The sequence below is a fragment of the Zeus faber genome (genome assembly GCF_960531495.2).
Source record: "Zeus faber genome assembly, chromosome: 1".
NCBI classification, from domain to species: Eukaryota; Metazoa; Chordata; class Actinopteri; order Zeiformes; family Zeidae; genus Zeus; species Zeus faber.
The window spans coordinates 32,500,311-32,524,089 of record NC_137193.1 but is presented as its reverse complement, the minus strand read 5'-3'; the positions used below and the strand labels follow the sequence as shown (position 1 = coordinate 32,524,089).

Genomic DNA, 23,779 nt, shown 5'->3' with positions numbered 1-23,779 from the left:
ATCGTTGATTAAGCCTGGCGCCCATTTAGTTGGCTGCATCCCAGTGTAAATTAGCGGCACGTGGCAATTCAGAGCTCGGTCAGAGGACTCTGCCCCCTCAGAACTCTTTCTGTATTACCCACATACCGATTAATTTCTGACATCCATTCATTTATTTTTATTTTTAATAATGATAATAATACTACTACTACTACTACTACTACTACTACTACTACTACTACTACTAATAATAATAATAATAATAATAATAATTAATTATTTAGATTTATTGACATTATCATTTTTTTCTGACTCCAAAACAACAAAAACGATGGAAGGAAAGTGGGGAGAAAAAACCTAGATGCCAAATAGCCACTTACCAAGATACCAACCGAAGATGGTTGTCAATCTGTTTACACACATGTACTTATTTTATACCTTTATTATGCCAGCAGATTTTCTGTCTAGAGTGTGGGTGTCAATAAAAAAAATAAAAAATTAGCTGGACATTGTGTGGGACCACTCGCTCATTGCTACATTATTTTGGCACAAAAACATTGGGAGATGTCGGTATCTGCACCCAGTCTCCTTTTGTACGTGGCACATAGCCACCGCTTTTTCTTCCCAAAGTGTCTCAGTTCCGTCTGTACGCCAGGGCTTTTTTAGAATCAAAAAAAAAAAGCCTACATTATACCAGATTAGTTAGCGCTTTTAAAGACAGAACCACCTAGAGGGTGGCTTTTAACGTTATATAGGCGACACTGTGGTAAAGGCAAGTGCAAGGGCAAGTGATGATTGTGTATCATGCTTTTCCGTGCTCATGAACACAAAAATCAGTCTATTGAACCCTGTCACAGAATACGATTGTCCAACTTTTTTTTCATGCTACAAATAACAACGTTTAAACCAATTCATTTGAATGGGGAGCTTTTATTTGACTTTCGAAGCGGGGAGGCATGAGGAAGGAGGGGAGGTATGTGTGTGTGTGGCCTGGATGTATTACAGTTTAAAATGCATGGGTTTACATTTCGTTCTATCATGAAAATATACTGGTTTTGCCTTTTCTCTATTGAATGGTCTGTTAAATTCAATGTTGGCTGAGAATAGGGATATTGGGTCATACCCTCAGTATGAATTTCATTCATAGATACAATTTTACTGTATGTAAAAACACTGATGTAAATATCAGTGTTTGCGTGCCTGTGTACCCACCAGCCAGTGCGGTAAATATTTTCATGGTAACAGCGAGCTCCATTAATCAGAGACGTTGCTGTTACACTTAGGATTATGGGTAGTGTAATCTCCATTATGTTGCAAATAAAGCATGTTTTTCTTCTACCGGAGATAAAAAACAATTCAGAATGTAAGAATTTCTAGACATTTGAATGGCACAGTTTGACAAAATGTCAACCGTTCATGCATTCCACAATGGAAGATGAAACTGCCAGTTAAAGTCATACACCGGGGAAAGACAGTCTTTGTGACTCAGTCGTAGAGCCCTGAAGCCCCGCCCCCCCGTTTGCTCGCTGTCCACTGTTTATTGAAAGGTTATAAATAGATGTGTCACGTGTCCAAATTGCACCAAATTCGACACTGCACGTCCCTGGGTCCCCAACAATACACCCGCCAAGTGTGAAGTAGATTGGATGGGTTAGGGTTAGGGTTAGGGTTAGGAACGGTTGCCGTGATAAAGGCCATACAGACAGACGTTCAGAGATTACTGCCTTTATAGCTAAGATAAGATAGATAGTTAAGATTGCACATATTTACGCAATTATTTATAAACGTTTGTAACGCTAACCAACTCCAAAAACGACAATTCTGTTCCATTTTGTTATGCATCTTGATGCAATTGCCTCATAAGGTAGTTATATTATTATAACCTAAAACTGAAAAGACGTATGGGTGAAAAACAACATGCATGTGTTACGTTAGACGTTTATTTGGTCGGGGAATATACATGCATTCTACAACATAGTAAAAAAAAAGATATCAGATTTTATTCTATTTTGTATGTGAATGATCTTGGAATCCACACTTGGCACCCCACTGCCATGGCCGGGTTCGATTTTTTTATTTTTGCTTTGTCAGAGAACAAAACCAAACACATCTTTGGAAAGGTCTTAAATTGTAACATATGTAAGTTTGAGATATTTCAGTGGAATCTAAAATGAGATATCGACCTTTGAACCCCAACCAAAGGTCACTTTTGAAGCCCAATATCTGGTAATTAAAAGAGCTACCAAAATAAGGTCAAATGTTTTGGACAGTTCTGGGCATTTACTTTTACATAGGTGGTAGTGTCAATAGGGGGCGCCACTTAAAATGTTCTAACATATAATTCAGGCCTTTGCAAATGACATATGTAAATTCTGACAAATATATTCTCCGACCAAATTAACTCCTTGTAACACATGCATGTTGTTTTTCACCGATAAATGAATTTAATTTGTAGGTTTTTAATAATATGACTACTTTACCCATGAGGCGATTGCATCAAGATACATAACGAAATGGCGCAGTTTTGTAGTTGGCTAGGCTTATGGTTACCATTCAGAGCAGAGCAGACCATTCAGAGAAAAAGCGAAACCAGAATCCCGCTTTTATTTCTTGCTCGTCTGAACGAAATTTCTACCCCATTGCATGTTCAATTTTAAATTTTCAAAATATTCATGATTATGAGCACCAAAAAAAGTGATACCGGGTTGAGTTTGTGACATTAGACATCAAAATGGAAGAGGCGTGTTCTCATAGTGGATCAAATAACATGTCAAAAATTCCTACCGTTAATTAGCACATAGATACCACAGTCCCTTAGTTAATCCCAGTGCAGTTAATTATCCAAAGAAAATGTCAAATCTTAGCCAAAAGACTGGCATCATTAGAAAAGGGACTCTTCCGACAAAGCACCGATGTGAGTGAGGAGAAATGGGATATAAAAAGATGCTTATAAATTGTATTCTGTTTTGTTTTTTTTCACTGTTTTTCTCCAACGCGTGATGGAAGTTACTTTATTAACCAGCTGGCTATGGGTCGCTGTAGTGGAATTAGCTGACTGCACAATCTTCGTCATATTTTACTGCTGGCTCCAGCAGCTGGGAAACTTTTATCTGGCTGTATGGCCGATCTGGCCACGACAAAGATAGGTCAGTTGGTCAATAAAGACAAAAAAACAATTGACTTTAGTCATACACAGGTGCAGATTCACATGGTTTACAACTTGTGAACCTTATGTGATTAATACATGCGATTCGTGAGGGATTCCTGAAGAGACCGTTGAGTGCTTTTTTTTAATATTAATTCATTTTAATGTTTTCTCAGTTGGCTATTTTGTTGAATGTTTCTATCAAGGGTTCAACAATATAGCCTCTTTTGTTGAATGGTACCAGACATAGTACTAGTACCAATACAGTTACGTGGTAATTTGTACTAGAAAATTCTCTGTATTTCAATCTTTTTTCAAAATTGCCATGTACACACGACACGTACTGTTGTTACAGTGTCTGAGTCATAGAATCCAGATGTTGCAAATACAGTGTTACAGTGTAGGCTTATCTTGTATTGTGTCTTGTAATTTCGGATGTATTATATAACATTTGTCTGTTTTTATTCATAGATCTTCGTGTTTGGAAGACAGAAGAATCAGACATTCTACTGAGCATCAAACCGTGCGCCAGCCAGACAGGCTCAATGCTGAATTATGGAATGCTTTAGGCCAGAAAGGACATTAATGCAAATTAAACAATTGCCTTGATTGATGACTCTTTCCCCAATTTCATGAATTCATTCTAACTTCAAGCAATACATGTAAAATAAAACAAATGAGCACACAGGCTTAGCCTGGGCGGTCTTCTAACGTTTACATAATTAGATCAAATCTGCCTACATTTAAACCAATCAATCAGTTAATGAATTGGCCCAAACTTTGTAGCCTGGCACAGGCAGACGCATACTACGTGTCTACCTAAGGCAGTTCTTCCATTTTATGGAGGCCTTGCATAGTCGCCTGACGACTGGGGAGCAGCCCGGAGATCAAGACCATTCTCAGCCAGAGTCTCTGAACCGAGGCCCTCAGCTCAAGTCTCCCTCCCAGCACCGTCAGCCGCAGCAAACCAGCTCCCAGAAGCCCCATGGAACAACTCACCAAGTCAAACAGCCTCGGAGACAGCATTCAGAACGCAAGCGTCTCAGGCACCAGCGGCAGAGCATTGACTCGGATACAACGGCGGAAGGCAAACATGCCAAGGCGACATCAACATCAGCAAAGGCAACGAGGGTTCCCTGTCCATCATTAGAGCCTCAGTCCTCAGTGTCCAGCTCTACCCATGCAAAGCGAGAGACACAGGAGGGAACCCCAAAACACAAACGGGAGCGAAAACCCCAGAGGCCTGGGAAATACGTCTGCAGTTATTGTAGCCGTGCATGTGCCAAGCCCAGTGTCCTCCAGAAACACATACGCTCCCATACTGGAGAGCGGCCGTATCCTTGTGCACCATGCGGCTTCTCTTTTAAGACCAAGAGCAATCTGTACAAGCACCGTAAATCACACACCCACAAGGTGAAGGCTGGTCTGGCCTTTGCAGAGCCACGGCCTTTAGAGGAGCAGGTGACAGAGTCAGAGGATGAAGCCAGGCAATTGTCATCACAATCTTCCAGTACAGAACACCAAGTCAGCGTAACCTCCCTCAAGAGCGATGAAACTGACAGGACTAGAGCTCACTCTGGAGGGATGGATGACTCCTATGCTGTCAAAAAGCGACTGGCCATGCGTCTTAGTAGAGGGAAACACGGTCCACTGGACTCATCAGATGAAAATAATTCATCATTAATTCTTGGGAGTAAAGGCAGTACAGAGTCTGGCTATTTCTCTCGCTCCGAAAGCACAGAGCAGTCACAGGACAGCCCACCCAACACAAGTGCCAAAAGCTATGCAGAAATCATCCTCGGTAAATATGGACGTCTGGGACAGCTACAGAGGATGTCTCGTCAACAAAACCAGCAAACCTCAGGTGAGGAGGAGAAAAGCATCCCTTTTACAGTGCCCAAGAAGCAGGTCATTGACCACATCACCAAACTCATCACCATCAATGAGGCAGTGGTGGACACAAGTAAGATTGACAGTGTGAAACCCAGGAGATTCTCCCTCTCCAGAAAGAGTAGCACAGAGTCCCAAAAGAGTTCACCCATGAAAGAACCTATAATTCACAGCCCCAAACCTGGTGATCCTGCCTATAAAACCAGTGGCTCCATCACAATGGGGGTACCATGTGACAAATTTCATCATCAGCCTCTAAACAAGGACCAACTGGCTGCTCAAACATCTACTGTTCCCCTGTCGAGGAGTCACTCCATGCCATCTACAGCTAGTTCTTTAGATGCCTCCAGTGGAAGCCCATGTAGTTTCCGCCCGTGTCAATCATTTGAGGAACGGCAGCCTTCTCAAATACAAACATCCCGTCGCATGGGAATGCTGAGACGTCAGCCAGCCATTGAAATCCCCCTCGGTGCTGAACTTCCACCAGAGGAGCATCACAGCTCTGACTCATTTTACCATGACAACGTGACCATCGTGCCTGACAACAAGCAAAGTCAACCACAGCCATATGAGTGTGAGGCCTGTGGGACTGGATGCAAAGACTGGGAAGGTTACAAGATACACAAGCAAAGCCCATGTTTAGCACAGTCTATAAAGGTTATTGACATTGTAAGTAATCAATTGGACCGTCCCCAACTAAAAAGCCATCCAGCCAGACCAGGAGTCTCAGTGATGCGTAAGAGGAGGAAAGAAGAGAGTTTTGAATCGGATGATCCCTCCTCTCCTGTTGTATGTTCTTCACCCTCTTCGGCCTTTTCAACCTCACAGTGTAGGAAGGAAAGTGATGTAGCTTGTGAAGACATTAGAAGACCCACATTGCAAACCTTCTCAGTTATTCAACACACCAGTTCATTTGAGAAACAGGAGACTTTGTGCGCTGAGAATATACGCCAAGAGTCAGCCAACATCTCTCCACCACGCCAAGAATACCAACCAGCACTTCAGAAACAACCTCAACAGCAACACTCTACAAAGCCAACACCCCGAAAGATGGTTTGCCATCAGAATGTACGGGTTCCAGAGATACTGGTGACAGAGGATTCAAAGATGCACACTGAATGTATCTTGGAGCCAATTTACAATTCGAAGCAGCCAGAGAAACTGGAGGAATTTCAGTGGCCCCAGAGAAGCCCCACTCTGGCTCAGCTCCCCATTGAAAAGCTTCCTCCCAAGAAAAAGCGCTTACGCCTAGCAGAGGCCGCTCAGTCCTCTGGGGAGTCAAGTTTCGACTCAGTGTCTCTTCCGCGCAGCCCCAGTCAAGACAGTAGTGCCTCATATGCATCAAGCCGTTCCACATCCTTTGAGGAATCAAGCAGGCTGGACATGGAAGCAACCTCAACAACGCCATTGAGAAGATCAAGGGCCCCTCATACTTTGACAGTACCTGGGACGCATCAATACAGAGAGATGAGACGCTCAGCCTCAGAGCAGGCACCACATGACCCACAGCCGGGTGTCCTGATAGCTGAGAGCCGCAGCAAATCCTTCGATTACAGCTGCCTGTCCCCTGAGCGCTCCATGGTTGGCTGGCGAGAAAGGAGAAAATGTCTCCTCATGAGGCACAGTGCTGTCAGAGATCCAGAGGAGGAAGAGGGGGCTGAGAAGGAGGTGAAGACACAGTCTGCCCACCTCATCCCAGGCCCTGTCAGTCCTAGCATATCATCAAGAACAAGTCCAAGTGCCATGCAATGTGGCAGGTCCCCTAGATCCCCCTTAACAGGTGACACAGTGTTAGGTACTCCAACACGGCCGCCACGCCAAGAATTTATCTCTCAATGGAAGCTCAGTCAAAATATTCAGCTCGCTGGCAAAACAGATCTCTCCCCTATTGATGGGCGAACTGTTGACTCAATAAAAGAAGAGCCCTCATCTAACTGCACTGTACATCCCTCAAGCCCTCCTCTCCAGTTCCCACAGCACTATCTAACACAGGGTCCATCAGGGGCAGCAAGAGCTCACTACCTGCCTATGTCCACTGGACTGAAGCTTGAGATCCCCTCACAAACAAATAATGAATATCCCACAGTTAGGGTGAATCCCCCTCAAATTCTACACTCTCTCCCAAATATCACTATGAACCCAGAGTTACTCAGGCCTTACACACCTGCAGCAGTAGCAGTGCGTCTCCAAACAGACACCCTGACCCCAGCATATGCCATATATACAACACAGTCTCAGACAATCCCCACCCGACTGCTTGAGCCTGTGAGTGCTGTATCATACCACACAAGTATCCCTGAATCTGCGCAGAGAGGTAACAAGGCCACAAGTGCTGAACTTGAGGCGTGGTCTGCTGACTTGCTGAGATCATCAGGCTCAGGGGGAAACAAGCGAATGCTTTCCCCATCTAACAGCATAGAGCTCAGCCCTGAATCACAGCAGCAGCAGAAACGGGTTAAGGAAGAGGAGGAAAGGAAGGATAGGGGCGCTGACAAGGCTTCTGTGGTGGCATCTATTGAGAAGAAAAAATTTGAAGCTAAACTGTGTCTGGCCAGTATTTGCTCTCCTGTCAGACATATCCGAACATCATTTACAAGTCTGGATTCCAACACCTGTAACAGCTGGTGCTATCTCAACTACATCAAGCCCAACCCCTCTCCGCTGGATGAGCAGAGGCCCTCTGTGTATTCCTCCTGGTCTACTGGCAGCTATGACCCTAACCCTCTGGGTCTGTCCAGCAAGACAGCTCTGTCCCTGCTGCATTGCAAGCAGAGGCTCAGCCCGTCCATCTACACCATGTCACCCATGTCTGCCTGCACCACAGAGACAATCGAACCAGACAACCAAAGGCCATGCTCCACTGAGGTAAATGCTACAATTTAATTTCAACACAACTGTTTTAACTTGTTTGAATAATTCAAGACTTTATCATAAATAGCCATTGTACTTGAGGCACCCTCAAAGCATTTCATTGCGCTAAATGCCATTTTGCCATTTTTGAGACAATATATGTGTATAAAAATGCCATGGAACACAATGTTCAATCGGAATTCCCCAATTTCTGTCTCCCTGGGCATGATGGAGCAGAGTTGGTGAATTTGCCCATGTCTCTTTTGAGTGTAGGTGAACAACCAGCCATCCTCCGACAGAGACCATGCGGACACAATGGACAAAGCACCACCTGTGGACGACACAAGGTCAAACAAAGTTGAACAGGAGGAGGGAAAAATGGGAACACCAGGGGCATCAGGGGAGAAGGTCCAGTCATCTTCTATATATAGAGACCCATTGCAGCGATGGACCTGTGAGGAAGGGTAAGTTCTCCTGTAACGTGGTACATATTGGCAACCCTTTTTTTTTTTTTTAAAGCTTACAGCTTTCCGGGAGACAGGGGAGTGGCACACATTTTTGCTTGTGAAAGCCAGAGAGCATTTAATGGCACTGGCACCGTTTCACCAGACTATTTCAGTGAAAAGTGGGCCCCAAACTGTTGATTTGAATGTCACCGTGCTTTGCTCCTGTAGCTGCCGTTGCGATGAAAACACTTCAAATGATTGTTTTCACACTAAACCTCCGCACACAGTTGTTATTTTAGTCAAATGACGGAGGGAATCCATGTTTAAACTGTGTGTTCATTTGAAAGTGCATCAATATGAAATGAGGAGAGCCAACAAGGCTACTGAATTTCGCTCCCATTGCATGCAACGCATCTCCGATGCAGCTCTTTTCTTTATCACTCTTTTTAAATACCCACACCACGCACGCAGTGCTTTTGCCACGCTGCCAAAAATAAACATGAGACAACGATGTGATGTTGCAGAGCACTGAGAGGTGCCATCTGTGTTATTTGTATTTATTTTTTTTTGTGGCATGGGTGTGTGTGTCTCCAAATTAATCCCATTCAGCCATTCATTTTGTCGATGCCCCCTCACAGCCTTCCCAAACCAGTGAGTCATCCTGGCACTCACTCGCGGTCCCTGTCTTGCCTGCTCTTTCTTACAGGGACAATGAGGCGAAAGGCAGAATTGGTGAAGTCTTCAAAAATACTAAAACTGGGGGCACTGGAGATGGCTCTATGTGATTCGTGAAAAGGTCTCTTTTGCGGTATCCATATTAGCAGCGTTGACATAAAAGCCTATTTGGGCAGTAAAGAGTTTTACCCCGCAGTAAAAATAGTAGGAAAAAATAAATAAGATCCTGGCGCATTCTAATGTTTGTTTGTCATAAGAATGTGTTTTCATTTTCTTGTGTTTTTCTAAAAAATAAGAAAAAATGCTTATTTTGGAGCAGCAGCTGGTCTGGCCCAGGGTTTCCCTCCCTCTCTGTTTTTATTGGCTGCTCGCTCCTCGGACCTTAGGCCACATTGCAGGCTCCTCTTGTTTGGATTGGGGGGGGGGGGGGCGATGGCGCTGCGATGGGGTTTATAGGGGGGTGGGGGTGTCTCTGGTGTTGGCTTATGAAAGCTGCTCTGTTGAAACTGCTCTGTTGAAGGGGGGGGGGGGGGGGACCCTCCGCCTACAGTACTCACTGTAGGCGCCCACAGGCCCCGGCTGCCAAAGTGTGAGCTCACTGTATAGTAAGAGTGTTAAAGGTGTAGAGGTGTGATCTGCCAAGCAGATAGTGTACTTACTGTACGCTGGGTAAATAAGCTGCTAAAAGCTGCCAACAGCCGGTACCGTCACTCAGGTCCAGTTACACTCATATTGATCGCAGACCTCACCCAGAATAAACAACCTGACAAACGCGACACTTAAATCTCTTCCTCTGTTCTGCACTGACAGATCCAGTGAGGCGCACGGCCACTCACGCTGTCAAGTAGAGGAGGGAGGGGTGAAGTTCGAATGCAAGGAGCACAGCTCTGAAGTTGAGAACCCTGGCCAATGCGGGCTTTCATCTTTCGACGCCAAAGGTACAAACTCCCCGTTTGCCCCCCGATGACTTGTTATTTTTGTGTTCCGGTGTTTTCGAACGTACCCTTGCACAAATACTGTACCTTTTAACCTTTTCGGATTTGTCTGTCTTCAACAGGCGACCTCAGTGAACACTTAAGGTCCCAGGCTCATGGGAGAGAATGTGAGAAGGAGGTTGCTTCTGCAGATAACACCAATGAAGGTAGCCAGTTGGGAATGGAATGGAGTTAATGGGGGCTTGATAAAATATATTAAATGGAGGAAATAGAAAGAAAGAGTGTAGAATTTTGAATGAGGAAGAAATCCAATCCAGCCTTCTTTTACCCAGGAGTCTGCTGTGGCTGCCCGGTTGACCTGGAAAAACAAGGAGACAGTCGCGGCTCCAATGTGGAGGGAAGCTCTTTCGACGAGGTCGCCAAGACCAAAGATGAAGTCAGTCAAGATGTGATGGACCCCCTCACCTACCCGACGAATCCCGAGCCCAAATCCAGCCAACGCCGCACACAAGCCCCCAAGAGCCCTGCCCGTGACAGACGAGCCCTGTTTGCCCGCCAGCACCAGGGTCCGTCGAGAAGGGGCTCCTCGTCTCTGTCCCTCCATCTGTCCCCGACGGAGTCCCTGTCCTCATCATCCCCACCCTGCCAAGGGGGGCCCGCGCCTCACTCCATGTCCCTGTCCACTTGTCAAGTATCCCTGGCCCTGGCAAGGTCCCCAGAGCGGGGCCCTGCACCCGCTAGAGTCCAGTCCCCCAGCTCCAGCTCCCTGAGTTCAGCTCCTCGTCAAGCCCTCTCCCCACCGAGGGACAGGCCTGCCACAAAGACCAGGCTGGTGAGTAGCAACGCACAATTTTGTTGATGGCATTTGCCCATTTCTTTCCCCGAAATTATTCAAATTTGTTCTTCAATTCATCCTTTCAGGCGTGATTCTTTATCCACAACATGGGTTTTATTATTATTTGTTCTGCTGCAATGTTTTTGTTGGGTTATAATTGACTTTGGCCGCATTGTGGCTTTTGTGAATCTCTGTTTTCACTCACTTGTCATTTGATCTGTATCTCTTGGCTCAGTCTGGCGTTAAAAAAAAAAAGTCTATGTGTGGCACAGTTAAATCCCATTTCGTCAACATCTAAAACAAATATAGATAGGCTGGCACCTTCAGCATTATTTTTGAATCACACCTTTATTGGGGAAAGGAAGGAAAGGCCGATGTTTTTTTATATCGTTCAACCAAAAAGCTACTGCTGTGAACTTGAAATAATCGAGGAGCGAACCTAAATAGACACTGCATGTTTATTCCTGGCCAGCGGGTGGTGGAATGAGGCCCCGGGCAGCCATTAAGTAGCAAAAAGTGGAACCACATGTCAGTCACAAAAACAGCATCGGTCAATATCTTAGTTGACTCATAAAAGAAAAACATGTCACCTCAAATCTCATGGCCGTGTTGTGGCTTTCACCCATGTCTACTTCCTCCGCCCTGCAGCGAAGGAGTGAGTCTGTGGACGAGCCGGTTGCCAGAACCCTCTTCTTCTCCTCCGCCCCCTACCACAACCCTTCTCCGTCTCGAGGGGCTCACAGAGTCCTGAGCCATCTGCCTCTCCACTCCCAACGGCCCAGCACGGCGCCCAGCCTCACCATTTCCATCGGAGGAATTCACATGATCCGGCCCGGGATCGCCCCACCGCGTTGTTCATCGCAAGGCCACTGGCCGCGGCCGGAAGCCAAGGAAAGTGCTTTGAACCGGGACGTTCCAGATACACGCGCGACACACACGTGCGATTACCCCGAAACTGCCCAAACGCCAAAGGGCTCCCTCCAGCCAGAAGCAACTCTGATAGGAGGAAGCTCCTACAAAGGGACAGTGCAAAAAGAGGTTGATGTGAAAAGGCCACAGAAGCCGTGAGAAGAACACTTGCTGGCATTCTCGTTTGGAGCCTGAAGACAATAAGAAAGAGCACTTACTGTATGTATTCTGAATGATGCGATTATGTAATTATGTGAATAATATATTAATATATTATAAACACTATGTTAGATATGCAGTATGTTTTGTAAATTTTTTAACGCTCTTGTTTGGATGTCATCGGTGTTAATTTATTTACGTGCTATTATGCAATCCTGTACTATAAGCAAAAGCAGCTGGAGTGAAAATGGACAATAAAATTTTATCAATGTCATCTTTTTACTTTCTTTCCTTTAACCCATTCTACAGCTATAATATAGTATTTGCTGTGTATGTACTATGTACTGTATGAGCGGAAACTGATATGGAATGATACTGCAAATATGTATGCATCCTGACCAGTATTTTTTTCGAAAGGTGCAATTTCAAGGTTGTGGTTTCAATGTCATTCACGAAGACTGAGACTTCTTTTTCCATACATTGTTTTTTTTTAATCGTACCCTAGGTGCACTGACAAATGATTTGTCATCAAAAAGTAATCCTGTTTGGCATAGAAAGTAGCTACAGTACTTTTTTACTCCCCAAACAGTTTCATACATATATTTTTTGTTGTGTGTTGTTGCTTTCATGAATCACTCAAATTGTCATTTTCATGTTTTTCCATTAAACTTCTCATTTTTGCAGATTTATAATAAAACTGTTTCACTGTCACTGATTTGTTTTGTGTCGATTATAAAAATAATTTATCCAATATTGTATCGCATCCTAAGCAGACTCTAAGCCTTGCTTTCTTGATCTTGTTAAGTATTGCGCCACCCAGTGGCAGTTTGACATGGCTAATTTCCATAATTAGTAGTTGTCTTACCCTATGGTCTGTGAGACAGGAGAGATTGATTGCTCTTCTGTGGATAATGTTAATTCCATAATGATCCTTACTCCCTGAAGTCAAGCAGCAGAAGTTAAGCCACAGTTTTCAAATACTACTTGCCCATTTTTGGGTGAACTAAATATGCAAAAGTGATCTTACATGTCACTGTTTATAACACAGGCCCTTCATCCTTTGCTGGACGGGCCGCTTAAAAAACACTTTTTGGCAAAAATGAAGAGTAGCCTACAGTATATCTACTTCTCCAGGTATCACTAAACCAATGGGATGATATATTGGTATAATAGGAGATATACACTAAGAACCGTGACAAGATTTCTTTGTTCCCTAATGCTGACAGTGCACCGTTTCGCCACTAGGTGACAGTGAAACGCAAGTTGAGCTCAAAGTTTGGCATGCGGTTCACTGGAAAAGCATTACGTCATCTGCTGAGGCGCGGCACTGTGCCCAATCCAGAAACCAGACACTATTTATCTGTCACTGGAAATGATGTTTTACAAGGAAGACGTAGATAGATTGTCAACTTCACATTCTATCGGGCCATTGATGAAACGGGGGTTCTCAACGAAGGGTCCAGGGACCCCCCAGGGGTCCTTCGAGAGGACCCAGGGGGTCTCCATCTACATAATTATTAATTAAACTTTTAAACCATCAAACCATTATTTAATTTAAAATATGTCAGCACCATAATTGCAACACCAATAATGACTGTTTTGATCATAGTTTCACTGTTATCACCCTCACAATAGTTTAGCAGATATGGAAGTTTGGACCGTCAGTGCTTAAATTGGTGCTGTGTGATTAAGATCTACTTGTGCCTTTGTGAAGAAGACCTGCCCCGTGGCACCTCAGGGAAGTGAACTTAATTTAAATCGCTTTCAAAAAGGTACCGTGATTTGTTTGTATGCCTGAAACTATAAACCCAAGACCATAAAAGAGGTGAGGTAAAAGGTGACACCCACCAAACAGTCTGTGACTCATATTCCTGGGATGTTCATTGGCATCATTCAAAACAATAAGATAGAGCGCAGTGGTGTCTGATGCCAACTGAGTGCCCTTGAATTCTTGGGTAGAGAGCGTTTGTTACCATGGCAACGCCAAAGGGTGACCAAATATAGAGACGTGTATATGGCGTCCGTCCAAAACTTTTGAGTCCAGTAGAGAGACGCATTTTAGCAATGCCCCCATATTTGGCCAGGCTTTGTCATAAAGGGTGTGTCTACAATTTAGGCATCACAATCGAAAACCAAGGTTCAGTAGTGGAGCAGCCAGCCCAATATTATCACAATGAAAGCGTGTGTGTGTGTGTGTGTGTGTGTGTGTGTGTGCGTGTGTGTGTGTGTGTGCAATACGGTGGTCAATGCCTCCATGTGCAACATTGCTGGCGGTGTACTGTGTCTTGTTTGTGTGGCAGCAGGTGATTTTTTACATATCGTTCATTTCCTGAAGTGGACCTCATGAAAGAGACACTTGATGGACAATGCTGTGCCACCTAGTGATGCAGCCTGACAAAACACTTAAGATAAGAAAAGACAAGATAGCAAGAGATACCCATTACAAATAGTTTCAAATGAGATAAGAAACTGAACATACGTTCACATCTACACCAGGGGTCTCAAACTACCGGCATAAAAACACAGGACAGTTTATTTTTCCCTTGATGTTCAACAGGACAAGACAACCTGGCTGGTGGGGCCCCCAGGTCATTTCAGTTTGAGACTGATCCTGATCTCCACAAAGTTAAAAGAGTTTTGCTAACCGGCAGCCCTATATCAGGTTTGTTGAGCATCATCTTTCTGCCTCACTGGTTATTTCATAAGTTATTGTATAGGACTGTATTTCAGGACTCAATTTTGGACGTGACCTTTTATATTTTTCTGTTATTTTTCATTTTAATCTTTTTTCCTTTTTATTGTTTGATTGTGGTATGTTTGGTATCTCTTGTTTGTCATTTGTTTAGTCTCTATTGGCAGATTGGTTCCCTGCCATTAAGTTTGCCTTCTGAATGTTCTTCTGGTTTTGACACCTACCTACAGTATATGAGCCTCTGCTGAGTCCTGCATTTGGGTTCACCAGACTGTATCCTGACATTGAACTGTTTAGGTTTATTATTGTATATTTTCCATTTTTGTTTCATGTTTTAATTGTATTGCCTTATTTGGCCTTATTGTGTTGAAGTGAGCTGGTGGGACATTCTATCTATCATTTCATCAATTGTTTCAAAGGTCAGATTAGGGCCTCTGTCACTGCGATGAATACACACACAGACACACACATTTCTTTCACTCTCTGTGCCGACTGGAATGTAAAATAAAAAAGGAATAAGGGCACACTGGATTATATTTATATCTACAGTGTATATGTATGCACACACACACACGCACACACACACACACACACACAGTGTGTGTGTATGTATATATATGTATACACTAAATATATATATATATATACACTACTCACAAAAAGTTAGGGATATTCAGCTTTCGGGTGAAATTTCAGGATTAAGATAAAATGCACTATAACCTTTACAGGTGAATGTACAATTACATTTCACTGCATATATGTATGAAAGTATGTATATGTATGTGACAAATAAAAAAAATCTTGAAAATCTTGAATCTTGAACTTAATTTGACCTTCTCTAAACTTTTAAATGCACATGTTCAACTGTTCAATGTTTCAGTACTTTTTGCACAACTTGCTGTTCTCTCACAAGGAGCTGAACGGCAAAATTCACAACAAGTGTTTGATCCATGAATCGACCAATACATTTCCTGGTTCAATTAGAATTGGTATTTAAACAGTCCTCTTCATCATGCTGTTCACATTTTGACATCATGAGACCAAGACAACACCCAACAATTGATCAACAGTACCTCGCCATTGAGAAGCTTCAAACAGGATGTTCTCAGAGGGAAGTGGCCACTGAGCTTAGAGTGTCACAGAGTGTCATCAGCAGGCTGCAACAGAGATAGAGAGAGATTGGAAGAGTCACAGAAAGGCATAGATGTGGACGTCCTTTGGCCACATCCCACACTGATGACCTCTTCATTGTGAACAGTGCCCTGTGGAACCGGATGATGATGCCACTCAACTCCAGGCACATTTAAGGGAGGTGAGAGGCACCCAAGTGTCACGTCAGACCATTCGAAACCGTTGACATCAGCGTGGTCTGCGTGCTAGATGACATGCAAGGGTACCTGACCACACCACCAGGCACAGCCATCACCGTCTTGCATGGGCCAGGGAGCATTTACGCTGGACGAGGCACCAGTGTCCTTAGTGCTGTTCTCTGATGAAAGTCGATTCACGTTGAGCAGAAATGATAGCCACCAACGATGTTGGAGACGTCAAGGAGGGCGCTATGCATCAGCCACTGTTGTCACCAGACGAGCCTTTGGTGGTGGGGGTGTAACAGTGTGGGCAGGTGTGTCTAGTCGATACAGAACTGCCCTACTTTTTGTGAATGGTACAGTGACAAGCCCATACTACCTGAATAACATCATTAATCCAGTCATTGTGCCCCTGCATGAACAACACAGGCCTCATTTCATCTTCATGGATGACAATGCTCCAGCTCATCGAGGTTGCATCATTAGGAAACGGCTGCTAGAGACTGGGGCACCTCAAATGGAGTGGCCTGCACTTTCTCCAGACCTGAATCCCATAGAAAACCTATGGGAACAGCTGAGTCGCCGTGTAGAAGCTCGTAACTCTGTACCCCAGAACCTCAATGACCTGAGGGCCGCCCTTCAAGAAGAGTGGGGGGCCAGGCCTCAGCAGACAATAAGTCGACTCGTGAACAGCATGAGACGTCATTGTCAAGCTGTACTTGATGCTCAAGGGCACATGACAAGTTATTGAGACATTGACATTTTTTGTTGTGGTAAACCCACCACTGTTGTTGGCTTTTGTTTCAATAAATTGTTTGAGATGAGGAAATTACCATTGCATGCTGCTACTTAAATGCTCTACTTTCATGATATAATATCACTGTAGCGTGAACTTTTTACATTTTCCATAAATGTCACCCGAAAGCCAAATATCCCTTACTTTTTGTGAGTAGTGTATATACAGTATAAATATATAGTATATATACAGTGTATATATACACAAAGTATAAATATACAGTATATATATATATATACAGTATAAATATATAGTATATATACAGTGTATATATACACAAAGTATAAATATACAGTATATATATAGATATATAAATATATATCTATATATATATATACACATACATATATACAGACAGTATATATATATTTCCTTGTCTAGGTCAAACAAAAGAGGTAGGAGGTGTGTGTGTTGGGGTGGGGGTGGGGGTGTGCACTAGTCGGACAAATATTTACCTTGGATGACTTCCCCCCCCCCTCGGTGGAATTCCATTTATTCCACTCACCCTGACATCACTTTGGCATTTCCACTACAACCCCCCCGCTTGTGTTTTTTTTCCTTGTTCCTTGTTGGAAAGAAAACCCTGTGACCCTCTAATTTTACCGTAGGATTTGTCCCGCAGATCCTGGGGGTAGGCCCTAGAGAATCTGCATGACATATTATGGCCCTTGGTGCTATTACCATGATGGACTGTGTAGGTGGACAACAGGTACACTCCCTCAGGCTGGACAAGATTTCCAATTTGCAAAAGATAAATCTCTCCATTTGAGAGCGGAAAGAAGATAGATGCAAACTGATAGAGGTATTTGTGTGTATGTGTGTGTGTGTGTGTGTGTGTGTGTGTGTGTGTGTGTGTGTGTGTGTGTGTCTGACCCAATGATTGCATGTCTGTTGAGGTCCAGGAAACTCCTCTTACAAGAATTTCTAATCAAAATTACAGATAAAGATACGGCGTGTGTCTTTGGAAGTACACGTCAGTGCAACCACTAGGGTCATGCCACCCCCCACCAGACCACACTTTCCTGCGGGGGTGGTGGGGTGTAGCGACCTGATTGCACTATCAGTGCAGCGGCATATGCACGACAACGCGGTCGACTGGACTCTATCGTTCCTCCGTTTCCTGATGAAACCAGCGATCCTCTCCCACCCACGTACTCACCAACACCCCGTTTTCGGACATCCTAAGCACTCATTTGGCATACTAAATAATATGCTTGAACGCCATTGTCGGTCAGTCATCATGCAACTCCTTCAATCAGTCAAATGCAGCTCTGACTACTGTCCGTATTATTATTCTCCCTTTTGACAGGTTTCAAAGCAACATTTTGTAGGACGTTTGACATCATATGTCCTCTTAGCAATTTTAGGGAATATTCTGCCCTTTAAATATGATTGATTAATTGCTGCTAATACTCTATTACAGTACTGTATGTCAATTTTGACTACTGTTACTACTGTACACCACTTTTATTCGTAATGCAATTCTGTAACTTGTAATTACTGTGGACAATCAAAGGTTTCCACAAAATGGCCATCACATGTTGCTTCAGGCATTAATGGACAATGACCTACTAGGACAGTAACAGTGCACCCTGGCCTGGTCTGGCCTGAGGAGGGCGGCAGTAGGGGAGGAAAGAAGGAAGGATGCCGCTGGAATGTGGAGAGGAAAAGCTGGGAGTTGTGTGTGTAACAAACAGCGAAGGACAGGAGGCAAGGTAGTGCACAGCGCTTGGTGGGGGGGCGGGGCCAGCCTCTGATGGCATCCCTCACATGGTGGGAGGTATAAGTAAGAGGGCCTGGCGGGGGCAGACACAAGGCACCTGTTACTCTGTAGCTGCTGGGTCTCCCATCACCTTAGAGGCTTTTTGGAGACCCATTTGCAAACTCTTCCGCCTGGACTTTAACAAACCAAAAACCTCGCCAAACACGTCAATGATGCTTCCCTCCGTCAGCAAGATGCTGGCTTTGCTTGTCATGAGCTGCATGGTCCTGGAAAAGGGTGAGTTACCTTGTGCAATCGCTTTTTTTTTTTTTCTTTCAAACTTTATGTTTTTAAATGTTTTTTTTATTGCATTTGGAAAGGGCAATGACCAAAGCACTGACAGTCTTATTCAGGAAATAGTAATGATTCACTTTGGTCAAAATATGAGACTTTGTACTTTTTATTTTATTTATTATTAGACGTATCCTCGCTGAAGATGTCATTTAGTGTCTGCTTTTAAGCGAAGTGAGTAATGGAAAGGGAGTCTCTTGTCTATTCTATTCCATTCCAGTCTATTCTATTCTAGATTTTAATTGAATATTCAATATTCAATATTCAGTATTCAGAGCAATATAATTCAACAATATTAAACTCAGCTCGGCCTTGCAGCCCTGCAGGACCCTATTGAGAAGAAAGAATGTTCCTGTGATGATGATGATGATCATTTTTTTTAATCGGACTGAGTTCCACGACAAACATATTCACCTGATTAATAATCAAGATTGATTCAAACCAATGGGCGTGATCCAGCCGACTGGATTTGTTTATACATATACGATTAGATCTGTTATGCGTTATCACGAGAGCACGCCTAGGTATTTGTCGACACTTTTTTATTTAATTAATCTACTTCTTTTTTTATTTTACCAACCACTGCCATTAGTTGGCAATTTCTAATCTCTCCACCTTTGTGTGGGTTTTCTAGGTTTTGGGCACCCCTTATCTGGCCAACAAGATCCGCCTGCCCAAACCGCACAGCTGCACCGCGTCAGGACAAAACGCTGCTCCTGCAACAGCTGGCTGGACAAAGAGTGCATCTACTTCTGTCACCTGGACATTATCTGGGTCAACACTCCCAGGTGAGTGCCAGTACCACCCTAAGGGTCACACATCAATCTTAAACCGCCCAAATCTTATACCTGATAGAATAATACTACTTAAATGGAAAGCAAATATGCAGATTAATAAGTAAATGTACAAGGATATAGGTAAAAATAAATCTGAAATATACAGTACAAATAAAGAACGTTAATAAAACTACAGATATGCCTTCCGGTAAAACTACAACTTAAGAAGAAATTGAAGAGCCTTATTTCCTCAGGCAGGTCATTCCAGACCTGGTAGTAAAGGCTCTGTCACCCTTAGTTTCAAGCCTGGACTAAAGGATACATTGTGTATAAATATTGTTGCACGCGCTGTAAACAAATATTCATTGTTGTTGTGTATTCAAATCCTACCTAGTATTTGATGTAAATATTTATCTTAATTGTTACTTTTTTATTAAGTCAAATTCCTTGTATGTGGAAGCATACTTGGTCAATAAAGCCTGATTCTGACTTTCGTATTATGCAAGATGTTTTTTTTGTTTTGTTGTTTAAGTTTTGTCTTTCTCCCCCTCCCACAGTAAAATCCTCCCATACGGCCTTGGCAGCCCCCTGTCCCGTCGTCGCCGTTCGGCCGACCGCTGCAAGTGTGCTGCGCGGGCTGACACAGGCTGCTTCGACTTCTGCCGCAACAGGTGAGCTCTCTCTATGTGCCACCGGCCTCCTGCCTAGATCTACAGCGGTTTCACCACCCACCCTCCACCCCCTGACACGTAGCAGCAAACCAGTAGATGGTATCTCAGTAGTGTCTGTGTCGAATTCCGGAGGTAGTCATGCGCAAAGTGCCTGGATGAGGGCGAGGGTGAAGCGATAGTGTCTAAGACGGTTGTTTTTCACAAGTTCTGGCGGAAAAAAACAACTTGTTTCGTTTATGGGTTATTTTGAGTTATGAAACCAAGGGTGAGGATGATTCACTGTCTTCTAAATATCCACAGCTCAGAGAAGCCCGAAACTGATTCTACACTGAAACCCTTGGCGATACTCGGCATCCTCACGGACACAGGCGACATAAACTGTGACAACTGCAAACTGCTTACTTCATTGAGGTAAACGGACAATGAGAATAATCCTAGTTAAGCCTTACTATTATGCTGTCTTTTGGACGTTTCCACAACGTGAACTAACTCTCCTCCCCTTGCTGTTTTGGTCACAGATCCGTGGTCAGGTCCAACACAGCAATTGCTCGGCGGAAGGGGTTGTCCAACAGTCTTAAGAGTAGGAGTGGAAAATAGAGAAGAAGGAGATGAGAAATAATTTAAAAAAATGTGGAGCTGCGGCCTCCTAAGGGACAACCTTTACGACGAGTCCGGGAAAGGATTCTACACCGAAACCGCCTCCAGACTAGTTCCAACAAGTTCAGTCTGCCAACATGGGGGCATTAAGCGAAGAAGAGACGTAAGCGGGCATTTAAAGTGCCCCATTCGAAGAAAAGCAGCTGCTGACTGGGCCAGTAGCACCCACTTGTATGAAGACCCTACAAAATATCCGGCTCTAGCTGGACGGAGAAGAGGAGAGACAACTTTTCCGATAACTTAACAATCTCAAAACAACAACAACATTCAAATTAGATTTGATAATGGACATTAAGAAACTCATCACCGACCATCTCAAAAAACTTTACTTTGATGGTTTCGTGCCAGAAAAATAATTTCATTTGTTTAGATTGTTGTATTAACATCCAATTCTGGGGAATACTGGATAACTGTGTACTACGTATCAGTGTGCAAATTCACATATGCATGTACAACATTTCATTTTGTTGATGTTTGATTTTGAGATGTTTGTAGCTGTTTACTCAAACGTTTTGCAAATACGACATTCTTGCCCGGGTTACCAATGATATAATAGCCAATGTTATAACTTGGGAAACAGTTTTTTTTTCTATTAATATTCCTCTGTATCAGAGCAGAAATCTGATTTCTTTGCCGTCAGGGCAAAACTCAACTCATTCTCAAAAGCTCTCAGGCAGTGCTCGAAAATGGTAGCTTTATTTAATTATGGCACACACTTCCTCATCAAAAATGAAGGACATTCTCTTAAGCAGATATATTCCATTGTACAAGGTTAATTATGTTTCACTATTAACACAAACACACACGGCACGGCACAAAGACATAAACTTACACAACAAGTGCAATGAGTCTATTGTGTTTGTTGCAAAGCTCCTGTTTAATGTTTTGATTGAAGATAAGCCAGTGGGTTTCAATGGCACAGAGCTTGCCAAAAAATCAGCAATTGTTTTTCTCCATAACAAATATTCCGCAAATGCCTCTGTAGTTAAGCAATGGAAAAGATTGACCCACACATGCTGTATTCTGTGTGCTTCCACTTCTCGGTTGCCGTCATTGATGAGATTCAATGTGTTCCCCTGATGCACCGTGATTCACTTCACCTCTGTTGAAACCTGTTGTTTCATTGTACTAGGAACTACAGAACCACATAATCTTTAATGTCCAAATGCTGTATCCAACTGCCATCCAAATGTGTTGATAAGAACGACCATAACATGTTTACCTGTAAATATTTACTGTGCCAACTGTAATTTATTCTCTAACTTATTCGTAAAATTGATTTATTGTTGTAAAGATGCTTAACTAAAATGCAAGAACTAATTACGCAATTAATTAAAATGCGTAAATCCATATTTCTTGTTCAGTTTGTCTTTTTTTTTTCACTTAAACCCTTCATGTCACAGCATCAATAACACAACATTGTACATTGTAAAGCAAACATGGCAAACTCATTACAGAGAGCTAGAAATATAGGAGTGATGAGCTCCAAAATCTCCCCATTGGATAGAAGAGTAGAGCCCAACACGTGGATGCAGGGGAGGTGGAGGGAGCGCAGCAACGTAGCAAGCAACCACGCAGCACAGCAGGCATAACAGGTGAGATTGGCTGATTAATGGACCGTCCTATTATGGGCGTGAAAGCGTGTGGCGCTGTAAAGTTGTCTGACAGAAATGGTGACACATCATTTGTGGTACATTAAATGTAAGAATGTACTATTCACACACAGGCTTTATTTCAGGCTAAACAGGTCCCCAACCATGGAGTTCTGAGATACTTGGCATGTGTTTTATAGCTGTTGGAGAGTAGCCAGTTAGCTTTGATGGACCTGAACATCTGAAAAACACATGTAGTGCTAGATTGGGGGGGATGATTCTAAGGGTGATTGGCTGTATTTAGCAGAATGAAAGATACTTGGAGGGAAATTCAGGAATGTAACTTGAAGTAGTTTCGGTTAAATGATTAAGAACACTGACTCATTGTTCGACTCTGAGGTGCATCTCACTGTGGTCTTTTCCTCCTCATTGTTCATGTGATATTATGTAAAGAAAAAAAGAAAAAACAAACAAACAAACAATGGCATGATATGGTTTTTTTGTCGGTTTTTGTGGTGGCGGGGGTAAGTCATGCACCTGCTGTCCCTAATAGTCGTCTTCAGCCCCCCCCACACACACACACACACACGCCAAAGAGCAAGATAAGCTGACTAAGAAGTGAAAACAGGAAGTTTTTTCCCACATTCCTTACACATTCCTTCAATACAGGATTAAAAACAGGAGGGAGGGGGGCACGTCTGGATGTCCTTATGAGGAGAGCTGATATGGGAAGGACGGAGACTGGCTTAGTCACCAGTCCCACTTTGTTTGGTATGTGATTCAGTGCACTGCTATTAAAGACTTAAGTATCGATACGCACAGAGAAGTTATTTCGAAAAGCTGATAAAAGAACAGAACCTTGGAGAACTCCTCACTCGGATATGTAGTTGCCATGGAAAACAAAAAAGTCCCTGTCTTGCAAATAAAACTTGAACCAATTCATGTTTTCCAGATTTATATAGGTCTGTAAATGTAAATTACAGAAGCATTTTTCACCATAACTGCTGTTTTCAAAGCCTATTGAAATGCAAATGATATGTTAACTATTCGCAATAAATCTGTCCACAGGCGACCAAAATAATTTTTTAAGAAACCTGTATGTACACTATCAAGGCAGCAGGTGGAACGCAGGACATTACAGCCTTCCCCCATTGGGGTCATCCCAATGTTCCCTCAACCCTATGATCCCCCAATACATTGTTGTCTGATTTTGTATCCTATGTTCCCTCAGCCCTATGATCCCCTTAACCCAAGGTTCCCCAGCTCTGTTTCCTTTATTGTGTTCGATGGATACTTGCGTTGCATTGGAACACCTAGATCAGTGAAACTACGATATCTCAGTGAGTGACCATTCATTAATGAAGTACGCATATTTAACTGGTTTCCAGTGAATCTGTTCAGAGGTTTGG

General features: G+C 43.3%; 2 protein-coding genes across 2 annotated transcripts; both read left to right on the top strand.

Annotated features, from left to right (window-relative positions):
- Nucleotides 1–3,964: 3,964 nt before the first annotated feature.
- hivep3a (HIVEP zinc finger 3a) lies at nt 3,965–9,952 on the top strand (the record flags this gene model as incomplete). The annotated part of the gene is made up of 4 exons (XM_080023820.1): nt 3,965–6,693; nt 6,970–7,879; nt 8,138–8,211; nt 9,796–9,952. The coding sequence occupies 4 exons, from the start codon at nt 3,965–3,967 to the stop codon at nt 9,950–9,952; spliced, it is 3,870 nt and encodes a 1,289-aa protein (XP_079879946.1).
- Nucleotides 9,953–18,449: 8,497 nt separating this feature from the next.
- On the top strand, nt 18,450–21,959 carry LOC307242001 (endothelin-1-like). The gene is made up of 5 exons (XM_080016322.1): nt 18,450–18,620; nt 19,309–19,462; nt 20,008–20,121; nt 20,422–20,532; nt 20,640–21,959. Exons 1-5 carry the CDS (start codon nt 18,554–18,556, stop codon nt 20,716–20,718), a joined length of 525 nt encoding a protein of 174 aa, XP_079872448.1. The 5' UTR covers nt 18,450–18,553; the 3' UTR covers nt 20,719–21,959.
- Nucleotides 21,960–23,779: the final 1,820 nt, after the last annotated feature.